Source organism: Bubalus bubalis, chromosome 16 (genome assembly GCF_019923935.1).
Source record: "Bubalus bubalis isolate 160015118507 breed Murrah chromosome 16, NDDB_SH_1, whole genome shotgun sequence".
Lineage (NCBI taxonomy): Eukaryota > Metazoa > Chordata > Mammalia > Artiodactyla > Bovidae > Bubalus > Bubalus bubalis.
Window position 1 is genome coordinate 10,906,488 of NC_059172.1, and position 27,696 is coordinate 10,934,183.

A 27,696-nucleotide genomic window follows, 5' to 3' on the forward strand; every position below is an offset into this window, starting at 1 on the left:
AGCCACCTGGTGGGAAAAGCTGACTCACTAGAAAAAGACCCTGATGCTGGGAAAGATTGAAGGCAAAAGGAGAAGGAGGCAGCAGAGGATGGGATGGTTAGACAGCATCACCAGCTCAATGGACATGATTTGAGTAAACTCCAGGAGTAGTGGAAAACAGAGGAGCCTGGCGTGCTGCAGTCCATGGGGTCGCAATGAACTGGACATGCCTTAACATATATATATATATGTTGAAGCTATACAGGCTGGATTCTTATGCTAGGCTGGATTCTGAGCAGTTTAAAATATTAATTTGTGCTCAAAACAATCTATGAGCTAGGCACTATTATTCCCATTTTTCAGAACACAAAACTGAAGTGGAGAAAGGTTAAAACTATGTCATATTCACATGTTCTTTGATTACAGTGCAATTATTTAGAAATCAACAACAAAAGATTTAACTTTTTATTTTGAAATAACTTTAGATTTACAGAAAATTTGCAAAATAGCACAAAGAATTTCCATTTGCCTTTTGCTTAGATTCTCTAAATGTTAACATACTAATGCATTTGCTTTATCATTTTCTGTATACATATTTTTTCTGAATCTTTTTCGATTAAGTTGCATATATAATGTCCCATTATCCATAAATGCTATAGTGTGTGTTTCCTAAAAAGCAAGAACTTTTTCTTAAGTAACCACAGTACAATGATCAAACTCAGGAAATTAACATTGATATAATGGTATTATCTAATCTTCAGACTACTCAAATTTCACAAATTGTCTCAAAATTGTCCTTTGTAGAAGAAAAAAAAAATTTTTTTTCAACCAGAATCCAACCCAAGATCATATCTTTTGCATGTTTCTTTTGTCTTCTTTAATCTGAAAGTTTTGACAAGTATAAGGTGGCAAAGTATAAGAAAGGCAAAGTGTTTTTTGTAAAGCTAAATTTATTCAATTTAAATGACTTTTTTATTCTGAGATTACGCTCTTCCTATTTTAAGGGTACTAAAGTTTCTTTACTTTTATATAATGATGCCAATGGCAGATGGTGATTTGGGTTTTTCTGGGTTTATTTTCTTTCCAATGTCCTTGGCTGGCAAGTTTAAAAGCTAGAAACACTTTTAAATATGCCAATTAAAATGGCTGTTTGTTTTGTTTTGTTTTGCAAATTTCCTGGTGCTTAAAACTCAGAATCTGGGAACCACAGCCTAGGTAAAGATCCACCTTCTTGCATATTCCACAACACTGAATTAATTTCTTAGCAAGTTCTCCAAACAAGTTAGGTACGTAACAGGATAAAAGTCTTAATTTATATTAAACCAGTGCAAAAATGGCCTTAATTTCAAGCACCAAAGAAATACATTTTCAATCAACATCACGGTTATATCATCTTTCATTAAAACTAATTGTATCAGTACCTATAGGGTACCTATTTAAAAGTGTAATACCACTTCCCTAATATCATCACTGCCCTAGGAGCGGCCTGGTGTCAGCCACGTGAGCGGGATTGGTGCGGTGCAGAAACAAAGAACCTGGGGTCCAAGAAGGCCACCTTCCTGGGTCAGGGTTTTAGCAGCACTGGAAGGGCTGCCCATTGGTGTACATTTTGGCCTGTTTACCTTTAGAAATCATACCAGAGAGCATTCAGTGTTTACATACATTTAAACTGAGAAGACATCTGTATTAGAGGAAAGCATATTTTAGTGGGCATCATGTGTCAAAAATAACTCCATTATTTTTACGTCATTAGCTACCCTTGCGAAAGGAAAGTTCTACATAAATGTACAAATATACTTTTAGAAAACCTTACAGCGTGCTCTGCAGATTTCAGTGTGTCTTCCCATATCAATGAATCCCCACTCCCTTAAAAAGTTAAAAACAAAACCAAAAAAAAAAGTAGCTGGGCATTTAAAAAAAAGTACATTTCAGCACAAATACAAGAATCATCATCACTGGCATTTTCGACCAGATGAAACTGTTAAGCCTTATGTCTGACTCTATCATTCACTGATTTGCTATAATCATTAATAGTATTAATATTAATAATAATAATAGTACTTCTATTAATAGTAAGCAGTTCTTGCTAATGTTAGTTCTATATCCATTTGATATGAGCATTTATGTTAAACTTCAAAATAACTCCCGGTGGCATCCAGAACATGTCAGGAACTCCTGAAAGCAACCTCTGTTTTCCTCCTAATTATGACAACATTTAGCTTTATCAGTAACTGTTAATAAGCATGACAACTGAAGATTTGGAACTGGTGGGTGCCTTGCAGAACCACGCTTAGGCGGCGCATCTGCTGAGTTACTCGAAGGTGTTACCAGTGCTCAGTTCTTCTTCATTTTTTTAAAATAGCGAGCCCGGAGGGATTTGTTCACATTCATGACCATTTTAAAACACAACCAGGAAGGCAGGATTGAGGCTACTGAGGCCTAGGGAAAGAAACGAAGAGATATGCAATTAAGGCCTGCAATCTGAATTCATTCGACACATAGGATCTTATGTCTTACTATATTACTATTTTATTTATAGATAGATTTAAGAGTTCTTGGATGTACAGTGGAGAACATGGAGGCCTTGCTAGTAAGTCTAAACAATGTATATATGCTAATGTATCACATACTAATTTTGTGACTCGAAGGGAAAGAAAACCCCAAACCAAAGTACTAATTCGGGACTTAAAAATCGACATACCATAAGATAATGGATGAAGTATCCATTGGTCCGGGATTGCACGCCAACGGTTTTAATGGCAGACTTCACAAACATCTCCGAAGAGGGCTTATCCAAAGTTGGCTTTCCGATTTTAGCCAGTTTGGTTGCAACAAAGAAGGGCAGGACACTCTAGAAAGGCAATATACCCCACAAAAAACACGCCATTGGTTAGCAAGGCCATAAACTCAGAATTCACTGTGATGCTTGATTGCTCTTAACGGCAGAAACATTCTGAAAAAGTATAAAGTTTGTATCTTTAGAGAGAGACAGAAGAAAAAAAGAAGCAGCTATCTAAAGCTACCTTGATAGAAGAAATGACTGCATAAAACAAGTTTAAAAAACAAAACAAAACAAAATCTATCACTTCCCCGGTGGCGCAGTGGATAAGGATCCGCCTGCCAATGCAGGGGACACAGAAAGCTGCAGAGCAACCAAGCCCGTGAACCGTAACTACTGAGCCTGCACTGTAGAGCCTGGGAGCTGCGACTACCAGCCCACACGCTGCGACTGCTGAAGTCCAAGCGCCTGGAGCCTGTGCTCCACGAGAGGAGACACAGCAGTGAGAAACCTGGATGCTGCAGTGAAGAGTAGCCCCTGCTCACTGCAAGTAGAGAAAGCCCGAGCGTGGCAATGAAGACCTAGCACAAATAAATAAATAAAACAAATATCAAAAAAACCAAAAAGCTTTCCCTAAAAAAAAGAAAAATTTCTTCATTGCCGTGCGCATCCACATCCACGGGGTCACAAAGAGGCGGATGCAACTGAGCGACTGAACTGAACTGACCGATCAATACAACAGAGTTCGAGACTAGAGAAAGTGTTAAAAAATAAGCAGAAACACACTTTTTTGGGTCTTTAAAAAGGATCATTATACAAATCTAGAGCAGAGATTTGGAATAGGATGCTTTCTACTCTGATTAAACAGCATGCTTACAGAACCACCACACAGGAGTTTTTTGACATTTTATGCCCCTATAGAGATAATATTAACTTTCTCCCTGCTTTAAGCTTGTTCTATCAGCTTTGGCCCATCTAAAATAAAAAGACATTTCACACTCTCAGCTTTGGGCTACCCACTTTTCTCCCCTAGTTTCTTACCATTCTGCTTCTGAGTTTTATGAACTTTGCTGTTGATGAGCTAGGACCACCATCTGTCTTTGTGTTTTTCCTCTTTTCTTTGTTGTGGGGGAGACAGGATAACGTTATGGAAACAGCTCGGGCAACTAATAGACACTTGACAGAGCTAGTGTGGGATGACAAACCTGGACGTCACCTTTCAGGAGAATTAATTTTTTATTATTATTCATTATTTAGGGGAATTCATTCTTTCTGATGCTTGCTATATTTTAGATATGCTTCAACACAGAACGCAAGGAAACCCTACTACAGTGACTCTTGAGTCATGGAACAAGAGGTCCCTTCTATACTTTGAAATTACTTGGGCATGCTTGTATACCAAGGAGTGAATGTACTCTCTTTATTTGAAATGTGTGAAAGGAAAGGGTATAAATTGCAATGAAACTTCTATTAAGGAAGTGGATATATTTCAGCACATGGTGGTCAAAATCAAAAACGTCATTACTAAAGGCAGAAACAAAACTGAAATGTGCTCCAGTCTCTAGATTTTCTTTCTGCTAAGAGCGGGGAGTTCCTATATCTGTCTTTTGTTATTTTTTGTCACTCCCAAGTATGAGTCACCCTCCTTAACAGGTGAGCCGAAACTGCAACCCACCTAACAGAACCATGACGCCAAGGGCCTAACCACTGTCCCTCGCCAGCTTTTTCTTACTCCCTGCTGTCACAAACCTGACACTGAGCAAAGTAACTTCCCAAAGTGCTTCAATACCTGGGCCAACTCTGATTAGGTGACCTTTTGGTGTTTGACAGTTTGTTTACTGGAATTAGGTTTCCGTGGTGGCTCAGATGGTAAAGAATCCGCTTGCAGTGCAGGAGGCCTAGGTTTGATCCCTGGATAGGGAAGACCCCCTGGAGAAGGGAATGGCTACCCACTGCAGTATTCTTGCCTGGAGAATTCCATGGACAGAGGAGCCTGGTGGACCATAGTCCATGGGGTCACAAAGAGTCGGACACAACTGAGTGATTAACACACACACTTACTGAAATTATTACTCTACACTTATTCTTCACTTAAAAAGCATTTTTTGGGGGGTCAAATAGATCGTTATTTTTAACACCATGTTGCTAGAAGGATCCAGTATATGACAGTACAAACCAAAGAGAGATCTCAGGCTAACACACCGCACGAAATGCAGAGCTCATGAGGCTCTGACAATGGGTAGGGAAAGAAAGCTTGTTCATCAAGCTGAGTAGCAAACAGCAGCGAGAATGTATGCGTGTACTCTGACTCAATAGTGAAGGACCTCCAGCAAACGCCGTCACACCTCTGTGCCTTGGGTTTCTTGGTTACAAAAAAGGAAAGATTAAAAAACAAAACCAAAACCCTTTCTCATATACAGATCACAAACCTATCAAGAGTGAAGTTTCGAGCCTCTCAGTATAAAGGTGGTCTACTAATGATATGTTTCAATTACATCATTCTATCCTAATCCTCCCTGCCTCCCTCCTCTTGGGGCAGCATAAATCAGACTGTTCTGATCTTAAATTAAGTCGCACTGCCTGGGTGAACCACCTGATGGTGCCAAATGTTAACTCATCATTCAGTTAAAGCTCCAGCTTGTCTGGAGGAGGTCCTGGCTCTGGAGGTGGGGACAAGAGACACAAATTCTACTCTGGGAAGGGTATTTATTTCTACAAAGGTTTAAAATCGAAGCAGTTCACATGGCCTAGCAGAGGATGGAAAGGATTAGGAGATGGGAGTTTGTCAGGTAAACGAATAAGTGAAGAACATTTTGAGTAATGGAAACAGCAGGAGCAAAGAAAAGGAGACACAGGGAGCAGGACATTCTCAGGGACCTGCAACAATTCACTACGGTCCACACATCGGAAAGGCACGAAGCGGTGGCAGGAGGAAGGCGAAAGAGTACAGAAAACGAAGTCCAATCACCAACGGTATTGATTTCCAGAGCGGAAGTTCTGTGATGGCACGGTCTTATTCACCATTATATGCTCAGACACCGCCAGTGCCACACATGTGCGAAGAGTGCCAAGAATATCTACTGAATGAATCAGCAGCAGAGCTCTCGGGACAGCCCTGAATATACTACTGGGGTCCCTTTCTACTGCTGCAGTCCAGAAAATTAATGACACCAGAAAGCTGACAACACGATATGAGATTTTAAACCACAACTTTAGATATTCTGACACTTAAGATTATCTATCTATCTATCTAAACAAAAGCAAATGTATAGCTTTTGCTATAGCTCACCTAGGGTTTAAAAAGCAGTATTTCAAATCACATAAAAGTTTCCCTGGTGGCTCAGATGGTAAAGAATCCACCTGCAATGTGGGAGACCTGGGTTTGATCCCTGGGTTGGGAAGATCCCCTGGAGGAGATCATGGGAATCCACTCCAGTATTCTTGCCTGGGGAATCCCATGGACAGAGGAGCCTGGCAGGCTGCAGTCCATGGGGTCACAAGGAATCGGACACAACAGAGTGACTAAGCATAGGACAGTATAAGGAAATACCTAAAGGAAGTCAACCCTGAATATTCACTGGAAGGACTGATGCTGAAGCTGAAGCTCCAATACTTTGGCCACCTGATGAGAAAAGCTGACTCACTGGAAAAAAACCCTGATGCTGGGAAAGATTGAAGGTAGGAGGAGAAGGGGACGACAGAGGATGAGCTGGATGGATGCCATCACTGGATCAATGGGCATGAGTTTGAGTAAACTCCAGGAGATAGTGAAGGATGAAGGACAGGGAAGCCTGGCGTGCTGCAGTCCACGGGGTCGCAAAGAGTTGGACATGACTTAGTGACTGAACAACAACAAGTAAATATCTTATAGGTCAAAATGTCATCTAAACAGTTAAACTAAAACCCAATAAATGATCATTAATCCACCTTTCCTGTCTTTCCTGTCTATACAAGGAAACATTATAGTGAACAGGTCAAGAAGATACCCATACTTTCATAGGAAGTATTTTGGGCAGAACACAACAAATTTTAAAAGTTGCTTAAGCTCAATCAACAATTTGCTGTGATAAATACAGTCAGCCTGGAAACAGCTTGATCCTTGACAGCTACAGATGCAGGCACATGCCCTGGTCTTTAAACCAAAAATCATTAACTAGGCCATAAAGCAAAACTGTTGATGTTTATCCTTGCATCAGCCTACTTAAAAAAAAAAAAAAATCCCTGGAGATAAATTTGATATCCTTTTTCTCACCCACTGAGTAGCCTGCTGAGGTATCTGGTCTTTAGGGAACAGTTTAGGGGGCCCTCGATTCAGAACTGGAAGTTTAAATACAACAATGTCATAGAATAGGAGAAAGATGGATGACCAGCTCTGCACGGCAAGTGTTCAAGAATCAAACACCAAATCTTCTAACTTCACATGGTAGTGATCTTTCATGTCGTCATCTATGTCCTGAACATGCCTTCTCAAATTTAAAGATGACTACAAAAACCCCCAACTATGCTTTGGGAAACAAGGATCCAGAGAATACCAGGCTCCAGTCTGTTTGTACAATATGGAATTCTCAATATGGGGTCTGATCTCAATATGGCCTTTTATGAGCATTACGTTTACCAGGGAAGCTGGCACTCATTCTCAAGGCAGAGGCTGCAGCTCCTAGGAGGCGTTTCAGGGAATCTCTTCCCTTAAGTCTGTGTACTCATCCTCCATCGCAGGATCTGATATCCTCCAGAAAATCTGAATGATCACATACCTAGATCCTAGTTTTGGAAAGGAAAGTGAAGTCGCTCGGTCATGTCTGACTCTTTGCAATTCCATGGACTGCAGCCTGCCAGGCTCCTCCATCCATGGGATTCTCCAGGCAAGCATACTGGAGTGGGTTGTAATTTCCTTCTCTAGGGGATCTTCCTGACCGAGGGATCGAACCCAGGTCTCCTACATTGCAGGCAGACTCTTTGCTGTCTGAGATTGGGCTATTTCACTTGCAGACCATGAGATAAGCATTTTCACCAAAGAGCCCTTGATTATCTCATTGGCAGAAACAAATCCTTGGACTTTCTAGAAAATGTTAGGAAAAAGGAATCATTCTGATGGAGCAGAGATCCCTGATTCCACGCCAACAAGCAAAGGCCCTGCAGTAACATTAGCTACAAAGGACCTAAGCACAAAAGAAAGGAGTTGAAGTGTTGTGCTCTGCACAAAGATGATCCTTGATCAATTCTGGCTGGCTGATAATCTTACAAATGACCTACTTCCATATATGTGGAATTTGTACATTAAAATGCAGAGAACCAAAGGACAAACAGTGTAATCTCACCCAAAAAAAGCATGTATTCAACAACAAGCGCTTCCTAAGCACCTACTAGAACACTGATTTAGGCCCTCGGAATTCAGTTATGAACAAAGACAGAATCCCTGACCTTACTGAGCTTACATCTTAGTTGGGGGAAGGCCTGATGCGTAGAATCTACAAACAGATGGTAAAAGAATGTCTATAACACTGGCAGGTGATGATAAAAAAGGAAGAAGGGAAATAAACCTGAGTGAAGGATGGAGGTGATGGGGGCTGTTACTGCAGGTGATCAAGAAGGGCCCTCTGTGATATGGTAACATATATGTGATATGATCACATATAAACAAAGATTACAATGAAGGGAGAGAGCGAGCCAAAAGGATACCTGGATAAAGAGCCCTAGACTGGAAGAACAGCAACTGCAAAGGTCCTGAGTGTGCTTGGAGCATCTGAGGGACTGCAAGGAGGTTATACAGAAATAGCAGGGGTGGGGGCAAGCTAATGTGAAATGCTTGCAATCAGAACAACGTAGGTCATAAGAACTCATGATTTTACTCTGAAAGAGATGAAAAACCACAGGACAATTTTGAGCAGAGGAGTACAACGACCTGGATTATGCTTTGAACAGATCACTCTGCAGGAGCGGACTGTGGGGCTGGCAGGGGAGGGAGTGGGGAGGCCACACAGGAAGAGACTGCAAAAGGCCCAGCCAAGAGGTCATGGCGGCTCAGACTAGGAGCAGTGGCGGGTCATGAGAAGTGGTCAGGTAGTGGATGTGTTTAAAGGGTCAACTCAAGTCAGGAGGATTTCCTGATGGATGGAATTTCGGGTGTAAAAGAAAGAATAAGCTAGATACAGGGGGCAGAACATCAGCTCTGAAATCAATAGACCTGGATTCAAATTCCACTTGACCACTTACTAGTCCTGAGATTTTGAGCAAAATATTGAGCTTTTTTTTTTGAGGTTTCTTTCTTGGGGTATACAGCATCTTCCTTATTGCATTATTACAAGGATTAAATAAAACATTGTCAGTTAGAAAGTGTGGGACTTGAACTCTCGTATGTATTAGCAATTATTTTCCAAGTTTTCTAATATTTATATTTTTCATAATGGATTTAGAAAGAAAAACTTAGCTAACATTTAATAATAAGTAAGAGGTATAAGAACACCATTTGCTATAGAAAAATGACTCCGATAACCACCTGGATATCTGAGTCCTTTATGGATACAGATTTAATGTGTTTGAAGAAGGGCTTCCCTGGTGACTCAGGCGGTAAAGACTCTGTCTACAATGCAGGAGACCTGGGTTCAATTCCTGGGTCAGGAAGATCCCCTGGAGAAGGGAATGGTATCCCACTCCAGTATTCTTGCCTGGAGAATTCCATGGACGGAGGAACCTGGTGCGCTACAGTTCATGGTGTCGCGAAGAGTCGGACATAACTGAGCGACTAACACTATCACTAAAGGACGCTTTAGGTTTTTAGTTGTTGTGGTGCAACGTTACTAAAAAAGCCAAGGAAAAACAGCCATGATCACCGACAAAAATAAGGATTCACCTGGTTGGAAGGGGTCTGGGTCCAAAGATCCCAACAGGACTAATTTTATTATTCTTAAAGATATTTCTCAAAGTTGGTGCAGTTGACCAGATATACCTATCTCCTGTGAGACTCTTTCTGCTGCTTCATTGTTCTCTGTATTTAGACTCCATTTGCACTAAAGACATACACCATTGCCTTCTTTTACTGTCATTGGCAATTAACAAGAAGAATGTATGAGGACTTACATTTTCATTCCCAACACCTATTTCTCCACGTTGAGCTTTCTAGCTCGTTGAAGGCTCGTAGATCTGTCTGATTACGCTAAGCAATAAAATGCTTTAACAAAATATACACAAAGAATATCTTCTTTCATTAACAAAATAAACTGGAATCTTGTTTGCTCCCTCACTTCAATTTGTCTGACTTGTTTTCTAAATTTATTCTAAAAACTATGTTTTTTAAAGAATTAGCAAAACTGCCAACTCTCATCACCGAGGAGAAACAAAGAACTGGAAGGCAGGATTCTAAGAGAATGGAGCACCGAGATTTTCTCCATTATGATAAATTCACATTTAAATGGAGCATTCTTTTGTAATCTCGTGCTAAGTGCGACAAGCCCCCCCTTTGTTTTTAGGCCAGACTGGCTGAAACCTACACCTACCTTCTTCGGGTCTGGATGGTCTCCACCTGCATCCTCACCTTTCCTCTGGTAAAGAGTCAGGTAAACTAAACCTGGGCTTCCCTGGTGGCTCAGACGGTAAAGAATCCGCCTGCAATGAGGGAGACCCTGGTTCGATCCTTGGGTAGGGAAGATTCCCCTGGAGAAGGGAATGGCAACCCACTCCAGTATTCTTGGCTGGGAAATCCCATGGACAGAGGAAACTACAGGATTGCAAAGAGTCGGACGTGACTGAGCAACTGACTTTCCCTTTCAAACTAAACCTAATGGGTGGTTTCAGTTAGCAAATGATCCCCGTGTTGAGAACACTTCCAGAGACCTGGCTTTCCAGCTCCAAGCAAGAAGACTATGGTGCAGGATAACACCCCAGGGAGAAGCACGGGGACCTGGCAGAAAGAGCACAGACCTAGGCGTTACTCAAACCCATGCGGCCAATCTGGAGGGGGAAATTCCTAAATTCCCTATACCTCCCCCACGCCCCCAACACAGCATCCTCCTTTAGAGTCTTCATAGAACGGACCACTATGTGAAACCATCTCATTCATGTGTGTGTTTGCTTGCTTATTGTCTGTCTCCTTCCCACTAAATATAAACTCTGCCACAGCAAGGACTCCATCTGTCTTTTTGCTATGGCAGCCCCACCTCCCCAGCAGTTCCCTCTCAGTATTTTGAGAGTAATATTATGAGAAAGAGTTCCCTGATGGCCTAATGGTTAGGATTTGGGGCTTTCACTGCCATGGCCTGGGTTCAGTTTCTGGTCGGGGAATTCAGATCCCATAAGCCACGCAGCTCAGCCAAGATGAGAGATACTGTGAGGTCAAAAATTAGAATGCAGGTGGTAAGTTAGATAGGAATACTACATCAAAAAAAAAAAAAAAAGAATACTACATCAATGTTAATGGTAAAGTTGGTAACTGTATTGTGATTAGTTATTAAGGGTATCCTTATTCTTTGAAAATACATTGAAGGATCTGGAGGTAAAGAAACATGATACACACAGCTCACCTCTCAATGATGAAACAAATGGAACAAAATATTAACCACAAGTGAATCTGCATAAAGAATACTGGGGTGTTCTTTGTACTATTCTTACAAGCTTTCTACAGATTTGAAATTACTTCCAAAGTAAAAAACACACACACAAGAAAGCCTGTGAAAGTTTTACAGAATAAGTGTTCAAGAAGTACAGTTTAAGGATGTCATCTTAGTCTCAGCTCTTTCTTACTTGCTTGGCATTAAGAGATGGAGCCTGGTACTGGGGCCCACCAACTGGCCAGTTAGATCACTTACGACTTTGCCCTCTGAAAGAGTTAAGTATAATTTTGACTGGGATTTAGTTATAGTGTAATAATGAGAACAGATCATTCTTACTGACAGAGCAACTTTCAATGAGATTTACAAGAATGTATTTCTTAGCCTCTATTCTAACGTCAACAGAGTCAAAATGCACCTCTAAGATGTTTCTTATCACTTGTTGTTGCTATTGTTTGTGTTTCCAGGAAATGCTTTGCCAAATCTATTGGCAAATCTGAATTCATGAAGGAAATGTTAAATGCTCTTACAAAATTATAGGAAAGAAGTTGAAGGAAAGATGAGGAGAGCAAAGCAAAGAAAAAAAAATATAACAAAGGAATGAATAGAAAACATTTCAGAATCTGAAAAACATTCTCTCTCCCTCTCTCCAGAGAGCAGTCTGTCATATTTCCACATGGACACAGACCTAGAAAGCGAACTTGTCTTCCAAAGATTAGAAGAAACTGAAATGTGACATCATATCATTAGCCTGGAAACCCTCTAGATAGAGAATTTGAAAATTCAAGACCAGAGACCTATGTGAGCAACGGAAGAAGCTCAAAAGGCCTTAAAAACAGAGGACCGTGCATCACCATGCATCGCCATGCACAGCCAGGGTCTTGCATGAGGCCAGCAGAGGGCAGCTCTCTCGTGTGCCCCACACTAAGGTGCCATAACAGAGACAGGATAAAAAGCCCCAACACACTGGATACAGTGTATCCAAGAAAACACTGGTTGGGAGGGGATAGGGGGAGTTTGGGGCCAGAGAGTATCAGACACAGATATGTAATAAGAAATGAGAGAGGGGCTTCCCTGGAGGCTCAGGGGTAAAGACTCCACCTGCCAATGCAGGAGACACAGGTTCCACCCCCGGACCGGGAAGGTCCTGCATGCCGCAGAGCAACTAAGCCCGTGCACCGCAACGATACAGCCTGTGCTCCAGCGCCCAGGAGCCGCACCTACTGAGCCCATGGGCCGCAATTACTGGAGTGCGAATGCTCTAGAGCCCGTGCTCCGCAGAGAGACAGCAGCCCCTCTCACCACAGCGAGAGAGAAGCCCGCACATCAGCGGAGACCCAGGACAGCCAAATAAATCCACTTTTTAAAAAGGAAAGAAAGAAGACAGCAAAAGGTTTCCCAGGTGAAGTGAGGCCGAAGCCCTGAAAGATGGGCAGGGAGAAGGTGTGAAGAGGAGACTGGCAGAGGAGTCGGGGTGAGGGCGTGCCGGCAGCGGAGGAGCCAGTCACGGGCACCGCTGAGCGCGCAGCACGTGCCAGACGTGACAGGGTCCGCTCTGGCTGGAATTCAGGGTGGGATGATGGACCGGTCAGAGGCGACGGCCTCATGGGGTCTGAATCCAACCCTGAACTTGATGGGCAGCCACCGGAGGACTCTGAAGGAAGGCTACACATCTCGGTTGTTTTGAATCAGATCACCCAGGGAACGGGATGTGGGAAGGAGTGGAAGGGCAACCAGCTGATGAATACTCCTCACCTGAAAGACTGCCCAGACCACACAGCACCAGAGAAAAACCAATACTCTGTAACGGAGTTGCATTTAGACTGGATTTTTTTTTCTTATCCCTTTAGTCAGAGTTAACATAAGAGTCTCTTCTAATTCAGCATTCTGATGTGTTCATGCAGAAATGACTACTTTTCCTCACAAACATTGCGGGTTTTGGTTTTTCACCAAGTTCACCCTAAGTCTAAACTTTGAGTGAATTCTCATGAAGGAACACAGGGGTCAATGAAATCACATCATTGATAATTCATCTTTAGGAAAAAGAAACATGTATCAAAGTAAAATATTTCCGAAACAAATGCTAATGTGTTTCTATAGTAGCTGCTGGTCACAACAGATCAACAGGCAGAGAATATGCAGAAAAGATCTTTGAGGGAAATCAGACCTGGAAATAAGAGAAGAAAGAGCCTTGTCTGTTCACGGAATTTTGGAAATTGCTCGTCTGCGCTCACAAGGCCTAAGACTGCCTTTTGTCACTGAAACACTTGGCAGCTTCTGGTCACACTGCCTCCAGGTCACTCACCAGTGGGCCTTTAAGATTCCTACTGGGTCTCCATAGTGTTTAAAAATTATTAGTTAATAGCTTGAATATAATTGATTCATCAGAATGAGAAGATGGCATGACACAGTGAGGCACGTGAGGCCTGACCTCCCCGAGTGTTTTACTGATCTCTTGTTACCAAAATACAACACATTCTGTGTAGCAGGTTCAGACTATTAGCATTAAAATAACTGGTGTCAAGAGACGGGGAAGTGGGGAGCATATAGTAAAAACCCTGACCTCCCAGGGTACCCTGTATTCATGGGGAGCTGCAGACTGGAATAACACCAAAGGACTATGATATGGAAGGATCCCTTCAAAGGATCCCTTGAGGGAGACATTTAGAGGAACAGGCTCTAAACTGACCCTGGAAGATGAGGAAATATTTACCCTAAAGATATACGGGAGGAAATGGAACTAAGCAGTCCAGCACCTTCTGCCTGACCAGATGGATCCAATAAATGTTCAGTGGGCTTCCCAGGTGGTGCTAGTGGTAAAGAACCTTCCTGAAAAGCAGGAGACATAGGAGATGTGGGTTCGATCCCTGGGTGAGGAAGACCCCCTGGAGGAGGTCATGGCAGCACACTCTAGGACTCCTGCCTGGAGAAGTCCATGGACAGAGGAGCTGGGCAGGCTCCAGTCCGTAGGGTCACAAAGAGTCGGACACGAATGAGTGACTAACACTGAGATCATCAGGAGATGCCGTGAACCACACAGAGACATATGAAGTGCCTAGCACAGTGCCTGAAAAGTATTCCCTCTGACATTAGCTATTTGTATTGTGATTGATCGTCTGGGGCTTCAGGGTGCAAAAAGGAAAATACTAGGCTCACAAAATGGAAAACTATAATGAACACTGGATGTGTGAAGAGGTGGGCGCAGGCTGTGGGCAGGAGCAGGAACGAGATAAGGATTGCAATCTCCCAAGACATTGATAAAAATGTGCCTAACCATGGAAATACTGTGAGCCTTCATTTCTTTGTGTTGAGCGATAGCTGATTTGAGACTGATAGCCATAAAACCCCCTTCACTGGATTCGTTTTGTATTTTCACAGCATTGTATCTGTTAGCTACATAATAAAACCAAAGGTCTCTCTAAAAATTAAGTCAAAATAGATCAAAGGCCTAAATATTAGAGCTAAAACTGTAAAACTCTTAGAGGAAAACATAAAGGGGAAAATCAACTATACTTCAATAAAATTTTTTTTAAAAAACCCAGCCGGAAAGCCTCACGACATTTGATTTGGCAATGGTTTCTTGGCTAGGACACCAAAAGCACAGGTAACAGGAATGAAAAATAAGTTGGACTGCATCAAACTTTAACACTTTTGAAAATCAAAGGAGACTACCCATAGAGTGAACAGGTAACCTACAGACTGGGAGAAAATGTTTGTAAACCATATATCTAATAAAGGGTTAATGTCCAGAATATCTAGAAATCCTACAATTCAAAAATAAAAAAGCAAACAACCTAATGAAATAATGGGTGGAAAACTTGGATACTTCTCCAAAGAAGATAGACAAATGGCCAGTATACACTTGAAAAGATGCTCAACATCATTAATCCTTAAGGAAATGCAAATCAAAATCAAAACCACAATGTGATACCACTCCATACACGTAAGCATCAGCTCAGATCAGTCGCTCAGTTGTGTCTGAATCTGTGACCCCATGGACTATAGCCTGCCAGGCTCCTCTGTCCATGGAATTCTCCAGGCAACAGTACTGGAGTGAGTTGCCATTTCCTCCACCAGAGGATCTTCTGGACCCAGGGATCAAACCCACGTCTCTTGAGTCTCCTGCATTGGCAGGCAGATTCCTTACCACGGTGCCATCTGGGAAGCAGTCATAAGAATGGCTATTACTAAAAACAAACAAAAAGAAAATACCAAATATTGGTGAGGATGTGGAGAAATTGGAACCCTTATATATTGCTGGTAGGAATATAAAATAGGGCAGCTACTATACTGTGGAAAACAGTAAGGTGATTCTTCCAAAAAAGAATTATCATATGATCCAGCAATTGCATCTGTGTACATATCCAAAAGAACTGAAAGCAGGGTCTCAAAGAGATGGGTGTAAACCCACGTTCAAAGCAGCATTATTCACAGCAGCCAAGAGGTGGAAGCACCCCAATGTCCATCAACAGATGAATGGATAAACACACGTGACATATACCAGTAACAGAATTACATTAAGCCTTAAAAAGGAAATTCTGACACATGCTATAACATGGATGAACCCTGAAGACATGTTAAGTGAAATAAGCCAGTCACAAAAAGACAAATACTGTAGGATTCCACTCCTATGAAGTACCTGGTGTAGTCAAATTCGGAGAGAAGAAGTAGAATGGTGGTTGTCAGAGGCTGGGGGAGGGTAAATGGAGAGTGACTGTTTAAAGGATACAAAGTTTCTGTTTGGGGCAACTGCAAAAAAATCCTGGAGATGGAAGGTAGTGATGGTTGTAGACAATGTGAATGTACTTAATGACACTGAACTGAATACTTAAAAGCTACAGAAATGGTGTTTTTGGTGTATATTTTACCACAATTTTAAAAAAGTAAAAAAATCACTACCATACCTATATTAACCTGGTAAATGCAGTCATCCTCACTTTAGTAAAAAGTTAGCTTTATTCAGCACTTTCCTCTCCTATCATTAATAAACAGTGGCACTCCTTGCACACTTGGCAGCTACGAGATACTGATGGTCTAATTCTTTCAAAATAAAATCATAAGCACTTACAATTACTATGCACCAACTGTTTATGCTGCATAGTTCTACTTTAGGGGTCATTGATTTAAAATTCTAGAGAATAACTGTTTTAAATCTAGACTTAAGGGCATAAAGGAAAAGAAACCATCTCTTTAATGATGTGCTAACGTCACATTCACTTACCCAGGAATGTGATTTTCTTTCGTTGCCAAGACAGCAACAGTTGCTGTGGAAACCACACAAAAACAGGGATACTTAACTGAAACGAACTCTACTCACCTGCACAAAGATGCCCTTGCTCTTATATTCCTCATGGAGGCATTGAGAGAAGAAATCTACAAAAGCCTGGGAGGGGGTGGGAGTAAGAACACACACATTACATCAATCGGCCTGATCTGTAGCCATGGAAACAAAAATAATCAACTAACCATTTAACACTATAATTTCTAATCATTCTTTTCACTTCAAATGAAGATGAGACCTTAAAAAAAAAAAAAACAAAACTCAAAACCTCACGTTTTCTTTATTTGCCACTTAATTAAGTATTCTTTCACCAAATATAATATCTAATTCTGACTGAACTGGAAAAGGCTCTTCTTTTCTTTTCTGTTTTCAGAAAATTACTTTCCAAGAAAAAAAACCTCTTATTATATAACAAAGGATACGTTCCTCTTCCCCACCTGCCATTCGAACAGAAACACAGGATGAATTCTGTTCAAGTCTGTTCTATGGGGATTTTGTTGTCAGTAAAGAGAAGAAAAGAGCAAGCATTCTCTTTGTCCTTTGGGATGGCAAGATCCAAGAGGTGCAGAGATGAACGTGACAGCCCATCTTCTTCCAACAGAACAACTCTAAATCTATTTGTAAAATATACCATTTTTTCAAATGTGGACTCAATCTCAGGCTTGAAATGTATCGGTGATGACCCTACCAGAGCCCCTGTTAATAATATTAATAGTCTTGTGCCTGTGGAGCAGAACAGGCAAGAAGAAGTGCACCAGTCACTTCAAGAAACATGGTGTTCATTTTAAACATGCCTACTGTATGTTTCAGAGATATGGAAAGCAGGTAGATTCCAGGGTGGGGGGTGGGGCCAAGCTTTTTCAAAATACATGACTTTTCAGTTTTTCCAGGGGCTGAAAGGCAAGGGAAAAGAGGGCAGGTATTTTGCTCTTTTTTACCCCCTGCACAATGCAAGTTCTTACTGTGCATTTTATTTTGCTCATTTTCCTCTAAAAGCAGCATCTCAGTGGTCACCTTTACTTCAGAGATGTATCCTATGCTTCAACAATGTATTTGAGAATCATGCTATTGACCTGCAGGCAGTATAAAATGCATTCTAAATCACTGTCCGCAGTGTGGTGTGAAGAGGTGAATGGTGGTGTGGTATAGAATTATGGAATCTTACAGAGAGCTCTGGAAATTCTTACCTCACTCCAGAAGTGGCAGTAAATATCTCTGAATTTTGAATAATGTTGCCAAACATTCACAGTTCCCCATCTATCTTGTGTCTGCCATGTTTACCTATGTGCTGACTAGCTGCAATCCTGCTATTCAGTTCTGCGGACTTGGCACTCAAGCTGTATGCTGAGTCATTCATGAACCAAATCCCCAGTCTTAGACTCACTAACACCATGTTCTGATCAGCTGAGCTAACTGGCTCAGACTAGGTCTCTATTGGAAAGTACAAATACCAATTTTAAAACCAGTGAACTGTGAGGAAAAAAAAAATATCATCTGCAGATCTGAGATCTTGGCGCCTCAGTTCGGTTGTAAAGTTGATACCAAGCAGTCTATCTCCAGCTCCGGCTCTTCTGAAACTAGGGTTGGCTATTTTCCTTTTCTTCTCAGTCCATTTGAAAATGGCTAGAGAGAGAACTTCAAGAAAGTCCATCTCTTATTTTTCAAACTGAAAACGATTCTTTATTCTTCTTCTGACACCATTTACTAAAAAATTGTTCACCTTGGTTGCAGAGTAGATGGTCAACAGTGGGACTGGGTACATGCCAGTGGCAGAGGAGATGTTCAGAATTATGCCTTTAGATCTAAAAAAAGAAGATGCAAGTGAACAGAGTGAAATCAAATATACAATTCTAAGTTACAGATTGAGATATATAAAACTATTTGAAATAGAACAACCTGGCTGTTTTTCTAACCCACCTCTCTCCTTGCCTTTCATCAGCAAGTGCTGTGCTTGGTCAGTGAATGAGACATAACTCAATCAACTAAAAACAGCTCTTCTTTGCAATTAGCTCACTTCTCAGTTTTAGTAATCTGGGGCATGACCAGATTAGATCTTTGGTCTTCTTGAGTTGATGTCTATCCTCTGAGGTCTTCTCTGGCCATAGCACCAAGAATTATCACCCTTAAAAACACTCTCATACTCCTGGTATGCTTTTAATTTGGCACATTATCACATACTATCATGCTGCAGCACTTAATCACTCTATGATTATCAGCATTTTTATCCCTCATAAAACCCATCAGCTTCTGGACATCAGAACTCTTAACTTACGCTTTTCCTCAAAATACTCTGCCTGTGGTGAGCATGTAACAGGTACTTACATGAATGAATGGCTACGCCCCGCCTTCTTATCTTCCCCAGGTGGTAGGCATTCAGGTGCTAAATGAAGAGCTGACTCTAAAGTCATGCTACTCCATAGTTCACCAAATCATATTCTTTTGCCAAAAGGCAAAGCTCAAATACTACTGTAACTTTTAGAAACTAGTGAGATTTCAGAGTCAGAAAGTTACCAGGAACGACTTGTTCTACAAATAAGTAAAAATTAGTTTGAGAAAAGCAATGCTGCAAATACCCATGTTGTTAGCAGTTGTATATGGCTTGAGTAAAGTGTGAAATTAGGGTTTTAGAAATTTTAGACAGAATTAACAACCAACTTTTGGTCCTCAAATCCATTCTCCCTGGGGAATTGGTCCCCTTATTCAGCTACGTCAACTTGGCCCTGCCTGTCTCCTGCCCTCTAGACCAGGTTGCTGTCCTTCATCTTTCATGCTCAGTCGCTCAGCTGTGTCCAACTGTGTGTGACCCCACGGACTGCAATCCACCAGGCTCCTCTGTCCATGGGATTCTCCAGGCAAGAATACTGGAGTGGGTTGCCATTTCCTTCACAGGGAATCTTCCCTACCCAGGGATCAAACCCGGGTCTCTTGCATCTCTTGAGTTGGCAGATGGATTCTTTACCACTGTGCTACCTGGGAAGCCTTTCTTTCAACTTGAAAGTGAAAGTTGCTCAGTCGTGTCCAACTGTTTGTGACCCCGTGGACTATACCATCCATGGAATTCTCCAGGCCAGAATACTGGAGTGGGTAGCCTTTCCCTTTTCTAGGGGATCTCACCAGCCCAGGGATTGAACCCAGGTCTCCCTCATTGTGGGTGGATTCTTTACCAGATGAGCCACAAGGGAAGCTCCAGAATACTGGAGTGGGTAGCCTATCCCTTCTCCAGGGGATCTTCCCTACCCAGGAATAGAACCGGGGTCTTCTGCATTGCAGAAGGATTCTTTACCAATTGAGCTATCAGGGAGGCTTGCTGCTGCTGCTAAGTCACTTCAGTTGTGTCCGACTCTGTGAGACCCCATAGACAGCAGCCCACCAGGCTCTGCCGTCCCTTGGATTCTCCAGGCAAGAACACTGGAGTGGGTTGCCATTTCCTTCTCCAATGCATGAAAGTAAAAAGTAAAAGTGAAGTCGCTCAGTCGTGTCTGACTCTTCTCGACCCCATGGACTGAAGCCTACCAGGCTCCTCCGTCCACGGGATTTACCAGGCAAGAGTACTGGAGTGGGTTGCCACTGCCTTCTCCAATCAGGGAGGCTTACTTTCTCATTATTCTTGGCCTGAAATTTACTTCCCAAGGCCTTTTTTTTTTTTTTTCGTATTTTTTAAAAGGACTATATAGGCCCTTCTTATGCAAACTAATAAAAGAAACAAGATCAAATGGCTTCTAAGTTATTTTAGACATAAATCTGAGAAGAAATAATCCCCAAAGGTCATTCAGTCCATCTGCCAGCCCCTAGGCGAGATGCCACTTCAACCATCAAATGGAAGTCTGGACCCTCCACTTAATGAGTCACTGAAAATGAGTTGTTTTTCTGCTTCTGTTTTTTTGAACTGAAGTCTTTATTAGTAATATACACTTTCCTAAGTGGTGACTCAATTAACAGGTTGGACATAGAAATCAAATCTCAAATTTTCTGAAGAAAGTTCGAAATATTTGGTCAACGTATTAATTATACTATTCTTGTAGTTTTTGCCTGTGTCTCTCACACAGACAGAAAAGGCTTTTCTTTTTAAATTTTAAGAGTAAGAATGTCTATCAGGACTTAGAACCCAATTATTCTAAGATAAAAACAGGTGAATTAGCAATTAGTTATCTAGTAATTTCATTTTATCTATATTTGTGAGAAATTCCTTTGATTAAAAGGGGTTAAAAACCACCTTTGTTACTCAGACTTTTAATACAGTATTAATTTATGATGTTTAAAATATCTTTATATTATATATTATAATATATATTATATATATAATATATATATATTAGGGTGTTAAAAATATTCTGAAATTAGACTGTGGTGATGATACACTCTGTAAATATACTAGAAATCACCAAATTGTACACTTTAAATGAGTGGATTTTAGGACATGTGAAATATAGCTCAATAAATCTATATATAAAGAGAGTGAAATATATTTATAATTTATTGGAATGTGTTGCCTTTGAGTTAAAAGCAGATCCCAATCAAGTAGAAGCTATCTCCTGCAGTACAATCTGCTTTCTGAGAATAAGCCCGAATCTTTGCACCTCGTCCTGAGCCCCAAGCACCCATGCAAGTTTAGGTGGTGTTTATTTTAACATTTTCTCAAATAACCAGGAACTGCTATATCCTCACTCATCACAGCAAGTGAAGAAAACCCATTCTGAAGTGGTTGTAGAAGATGATGTTTTTCACTGTGGCTGATCACTGCTGGCTCAATCAGTGGGACTCTGGGCTAGATAATACTCAATTTGGCTAAAAGGGCGGCATGTGCCCTCAAACAAAAATCTTACATTCTGTTTCTTTCCTTTCTCACAAGTGAAATACAATTTAAAAGTCTTCCAAAAGTTAAAGTATAAAAGTTATTAAAAACATTTTTGGGGAGTTGCCCGTGGTCCAGTGGCTAAGACTCTGAGCTCCTAATGCAGGGAGCCTAGGGTTCAATTCCTGCCCAGGGAACCAGATCCCACATGCTGCCATGAAGACTGAAGATCCTGTGTGCTGCAACTAAGACCCAATGCAACCAAATAAATAAATATTAAAAAAAAACAACCCATTTTTAAAAAGGAAATCTTGACCTCACCAAAATGGATTCCTAAAATGCCACTCACCAAAGCAATGATTTCAATACAGGAAAGTTCATTGCAAGATAATAAAAACCTTGTTTCTGCTTGCAAAATTAATACAGACCAATAGTCAAATATGATCTGCTACAATTCTGCAAGCATGTGCTTTGAATTGTTTACTCTTTGAGGGAAGTGAGATTTTTGTTTCCCAAATATTCTACCTTAATTTAAAAATTTTCAGAGGGTAGAGTTAGTTTGACTTAAGTGAAAAGTCGGAATTGAAAGATACTTCATTCAAAACACAATATTTGTGCTCTAAAATGCATTAAAAAGTATATGGAGAGAATGCACTAGATCTAAGTAAACATGAAACAGACAGCATTTATCACTGGACCAAAATGACAAGGGAGAAAAAAACACCCTTTCTACAAAAACACTGTGCTGCAAAGCAGCACACGTTATTTGTTTGTCTTGCAAAAGCCCTCCCACACACAAGTCTCTCTTTCTCTCCAAGGATAATGATATTCAACTTAGTTTTGTCTGGATCACAAATAACACCTTTGCAGAGTGGTCTTACTCTCTGTACTGTATACAGTATCTATTCTTTACGTAGAGATGGGGATGCACATTTGGGACCGAGAGACACAAAGGACCAGCCTCTAAAATCAGCTACTCTATCTAGTGCTAATCCCCCATCTAAGCAGAATTAGTGACGTCAAACTAGTTTCCATGGCACAGCCAGACTCAGGACAACTCTGTTATATCAAGCAGAAGAACAAAATGGGCTGCGCTTAATTGCACACAGAAACAAACATAAAACCAAACCCTGGCTAATCTCTCATTTTCTGGGGAATTGGGGAACAATTCTAAGATTGGAAGGTACATTAAGAATATTTGCTGAAGTTCCATAATGAAGACTCCCAATGCTCATATTTCTGAACATTTCCAGTCTGTTATGACAAATATCCAAATAAACAAGTCCAGTAATATTTTCTGTGATACAACCTTCTTAATTCATCATGCTGCTTACTTGCTAACAGCCACACGATGGTGTCTCAGTGGCATAAGTTATTGAGGATCTGCTAGAATTAAAATACTGCAAAGACAAAGCAGAAACCACGACTTCTGATAAGGAAGCACTTTTTCATCTAAAAATATTCTCTTCAATGACTAGCCCTCCCACCAGCCAGACATTAAACACATATAACCCTATGAAATTCAGTTCCTTGCATTTATAGCTTTCTATCGTTATGCTATCTAGAATTTCCTAAGTTCGGTAAAATTCCCAATTAGAAAACTCTCCTTAATGATCACTTGGATGAAAGAGTTACCAAGCCTCTTTTCTTCTACACATGCCCCACTATTCTATCAGATAGCTGTAGCATCCTTGTGCACAGCTCTTAAACAGTATTGTCATGGAGGAAGTGACAGGTCTCCCATGAAATAAGTCTCTGATTTCCACCTTCCTTAGGACTCTCATCATTGCTCCACGCTGCACGTGAGGAGGGAGGCTTAAATGTTGCTGTGAAGCACTGGAACACAGGGTTGGTCCTGTGGACAGCTTATAGGATACAGAGAGTGATGGCAGAAAAAGGAGGGTTGGGCAAAAAAGACTACATCCCAGTTCTTCATATTTTTACTTCTTATCAGGGAGCACTTAAGTCTGCTCTTGGAGGGTCATTACTTTTTTTTTTTTTTAAGCTGAAACATAACACTGAATATTGGTACAGATAGTTCTCTAACAGGTTCTCAAAAAGAGAAACATATCAAAACAGAGTTCCATGTCAGAAAAGAATCCTGGATCACGGGGGTCAGGTATATAATTAGAACCAGCAATCCAAATACATTATACAAATATTGCTTTGTTGAAGAAAGTTTGCAAACATTTCCCACATGAAAGAGAACTGCCTGCCCTAAAACACCATAACATGTCATAATTCCACCCTAAGTAATACAGTATGAAAGGGGCTATTTTTAGCTTTTCCATGGTTGTTATGGCAACCACCTCCTGGCTCCAGCTGTACACAATGTTTATAATTCCAGGGAAGTGGAAAGAGCAAGGTTCCTCCATAACATAATTTTGTAGTTTCTACTTCTATGGTAATAATAATACCTTAGTTTGATTATAGAGACTTGTTTAGTGATAGTCAGTTGGCCCTAGGCTAGAGTTCTAGAGAGTGTGGGAAGCCACATACATCAGAAGCAGCATCAGTGAAAGGAAAAAAAAAAACCAAAACAAACCCACCACAACAAAGAACTCTGCTATTCCTCAATGGAGATACGAAACCTACAGCAACCAGCCATAGGAAATAAATCATTTGGGGATGGCTCACAGGGCAGGCTATGATCAAATCACTTATAATGTGTAAGTAAGAAGGCTTTGAGATGATCTGTGAACTTGGAGTCTTTCTTCCCTCTTGGGCACACAGAAGACAACGCTTCTGGTCTCCCCTGTGGTTAGCTGTAGCCTGTGACTGAGTTCTAGACCATGGAACGAGCGTAGAAGACAGGGACACCACTTGCAGGCCTGACCCATGAAACTCTGTAAAATCATCCTTCCTGTCTCTTCTCTCATTTGCTAGCTGGGTGCAGATATTTCTGCAGAGAACTGCAAGGCCTATGGAAAGAGTACCATGCTGTGCTTAGTCGCTCAGTTGTGTCCAGCTCTATGCGACTCCATGGACTGTAGCCCACCAGGCTCCTCTGTCCATGGGATTCTCTGGGCAAGAATACTGAAGTGGACTGCCATGCTCTCCTCCAGGGGATCTTCCCCACCCAGGGATCAAACCTTGGTCTTCCGCATTGCAGGCAAATTCTTTACCGTATGAGCCACCAGGGAAACCCAAGGGAAGAGTAGGCCCCCCTCAACTCCAGATGGAAGGAGCCTGAGATCCCTGAGTTGACTGTGTAGAGCAGAGTCCTGACCACTGATCCACACCAGACTGTGATGTGAGGGGAGGATCAACCTTTAGAATTTTAAGTCATTGAGATTCTGGGGTGGTCCGTTACAGCAGTTAGCCTGCCTGGACTAATACAACAAGTAACTCCTTTAATTCAAACAGACAGACCTGTTCCTTCTCCTATCCCAAAAGTACCAATTCATAAAACCCCCTTACATTTCTGACTAGATCTTCAGCCGTGATAGCTTTCCACAAGATCATTTCACAACCTCAGTGTAAAATCAATCTGATTTCTTAAAGACAAGGATCCAATTCATCTTCCATATGATGAACTTTACTCAGTGAACTGGATGGATCCTTTCTTTAGCATTCTTTATCTAAGGCTTCAGCTACAACTGTGATGTTGGCTTCTAGGTCTGCAGAGACGTGTGAGCACGTTGTATCATGTATTAGCTCATTATGTAGCCTCATGGCACTCAGGTTCTTTGAATCTCACTTTTTATGTCAAATGAGGGGGGATTGGTTTCAATTAAAGTACTGAAATTCCATGATTCAATTCAAGTCTGATTCGTCATAACCAGTATCTCTCTGGATATGGTTTTTAACAACACACTTAAAAATTCCTCTGTGGAATGTATTTTCTTTTTTAATGGGTAGAATACTACCCTGAATTTATTCTGTGTCACTTGTAGATATCCAACTAGAATTAAGCTTTGGACCCAAATTTCATGCATCTTGAGTTCTACTATGTCTGCCCTAATTCTCTATAATCTTTCAGGATTCTGGTCTGGTTTGACCATCTTCACTTTCATATCATCACCATCAGGGGCATGCTCGACCATCAGTAAGTAGTTAAAAGGTTTTAAAGGGAAAGTTTACTAAAATAAAGCAATTGAGACATTAAAAAATCACACATAAAATGGAATTACAAACAAAGAGCCTTACTAAAAAGTAGCTACCAACCAAATGGATTCCGAACTTCAGTTTCCTCATCTGTACAATGGTGGGAGGCTATCAAAGTTATATAAGCAAACACTTATCGGGTTCTCAGCCTGACACCTGGCAAAGAATACGTAATCGACAAACATAAGCTGTAAATCCTTGCCTGAAGCTGGTCATGGAGACTCCTTCACGGAAGTAGGGTCCCTGGCTCTTTGCAAAGGTGTGATTCCTGTGGCTCTCTCCCAAACTCAAAGCCATTTTGCACAGCAAGGATGACTGTGAAACCCTAAATTTAGCAAATGACCAAGCCAGCCCATCCCTTTGCAACAGGTTTGCTTTGAAAGCTTAGCCATCACTCAGACTTCTCCAAGGGAGGAACAGAATTTAATTCCCATCTTATACTTCCTGCTATTCCTAATGTAAGGACTTAGCAACACATTTCTCAAGAGAAATGAAGACATCTAGCAAATCCTAGTGGAACCCAATACAAATACAGCTGAAGCTAGAGGACATAGCCTTTTTTCTCCAAGGGCAGGGGTAGGGGAGGCTGACCCCTTAAGATGACTTTATAACATGCCTAAGTTCCTCATACATCCTTTCTCCCATAACAGAAAAACCAGAGGATGGGGGGTCTTGCTTCACAAAACTCCACTGAGCTGGGCTCTGACAGCGTATCGCTTTAAGAAGGCATTCCCGGGAATATCCCAGGAACTCCATCCACCCCCTCAGAAGAGCAGGCAATTGAGTTAGTGACGGTGACTCAGGCAGGCTTTTTAATCCTGATGTAAAGGAAGCACCACCACCCTGGTGAGGGAAATAAGAAGGGAATCGAGGGGAAAAGGCCTCCACCACCGGATGACTCATGCCCTACCGTGTGACTCGCCTGGCACATTACTCTGTCACCAAGACATGGAAGGGAGGTTCATTAGTCACTTTAATGAAATTTTCAAAGAAAGGATTCTCCCTATAAATAATCATGAGCTTGAGTGTTTGTGTGTGAGCTTATGACTCACCTTTCTACCATGCCAGGCAGGACCAGCTGTGTCATCTGTGAAAGAGAAAAACAAAACATCCATGGTGACTGAGGATGCAGGCCACTGAGAGTGGAGAGAACTTGCCCACACAAACAAGGGGGGAATTGCCGAGCTGCTCGCCACTTCTACAGACAGCAGTTTATTTTATAGACTTTATATATTGGGTTGGCTAAAAATTTCAATTGGGTTTTGCCATACCTTCTTATGGAAAAACCTGAATGAACTTTTCTTTTCTCTTTGATAGATAAGAGATGGATTTATTTACAGAGAAACACACTCCACAGACAGAGTATGGGCCATGCAGAAGGCGAGAGCGACCTCGGGGGAAACACACTCCACAGAAGTACGGGCCGTTGCAGAAGGCAACAGCGCCCTGACTGAATGTTACGAGTGCGCAAAAAGGAATCTGAGGAAATTACTGGAGATAACACTGGAAACACTTTCAGTGAACCTGGCTAAAGTTAGTCTTGCCTGAAATGTAATACTGGCATGGAGATCTTCAAATAAGTAAGGACTTATGGTGAAATCCATGTCTCCCAAAATACATTCTCAGTAAAAAGACATACATTACAAGAAATATCCTGCCTACCAAACTTACTTAAGCTTTCTAATCTTAACAGATCAAATAATTTTTTTTCCAATCAAAAAACCTTTAGGAGAATGCCATAAAGTGACATGTAGGCAAATATTAAGTCTATCTTCACATGCATTTCTTCTCCTGCTCAAGCTAATTGTGAGTAAAATGCATCCTTGAAGAAAGTTGATATTATCTGTCATCTTAAGTAACCAACAATGAAAAAAGGGGCACCAGCATTTTTATTTTTTATTGGCCGAGCCAAGCAATATGCAGGATCTTAGTTCCCTGATCAGGGCTTGAACCTTGGCCCTCTGCCGTGGAAGCACAGAGTCCTAACTGCTGGGCTACCAAGGAATTCCATGGACACCTCATTTTTAAAGGACTTCATGACTGTTGCCTAAATATATATACTATGACGAGAGAAACTATTAATACTTCTAAACTCTATTTTAAGATATTATTAACTCAGAAAAGTTAAGACATCCACTGGTTTAGTCAAGGCCACATCACAGTTACGCACCTAAGTTGGAACATGAACTCTGGATTCCTGCACACCATCAGTTCA

General features: G+C 41.3%; 1 protein-coding gene across 1 annotated transcript in view; it reads right to left on the reverse strand.

Annotated features, from left to right (window-relative positions):
* Window positions 1-430: 430 nt before the first annotated feature.
* The window catches only part of HSD17B12 (hydroxysteroid 17-beta dehydrogenase 12), a 170,626-nt gene continuing 143,360 nt past the window's right edge, over window positions 431-27,696 (reverse strand). Inside the window, exons 7-11 of the mRNA XM_025266199.2 lie at window positions 26,534-26,568; window positions 18,303-18,384; window positions 16,619-16,684; window positions 2,681-2,830; window positions 431-2,418 (exon numbers count right to left, since the gene is read on the reverse strand). Of these exons, the coding sequence (XP_025121984.2) occupies window positions 2,314-2,418; window positions 2,681-2,830; window positions 16,619-16,684; window positions 18,303-18,384; window positions 26,534-26,568 (438 nt within the window). The 3' untranslated portion in view covers window positions 431-2,313. The remainder of the gene's footprint in view (window positions 2,419-2,680; window positions 2,831-16,618; window positions 16,685-18,302; window positions 18,385-26,533; window positions 26,569-27,696) is intronic.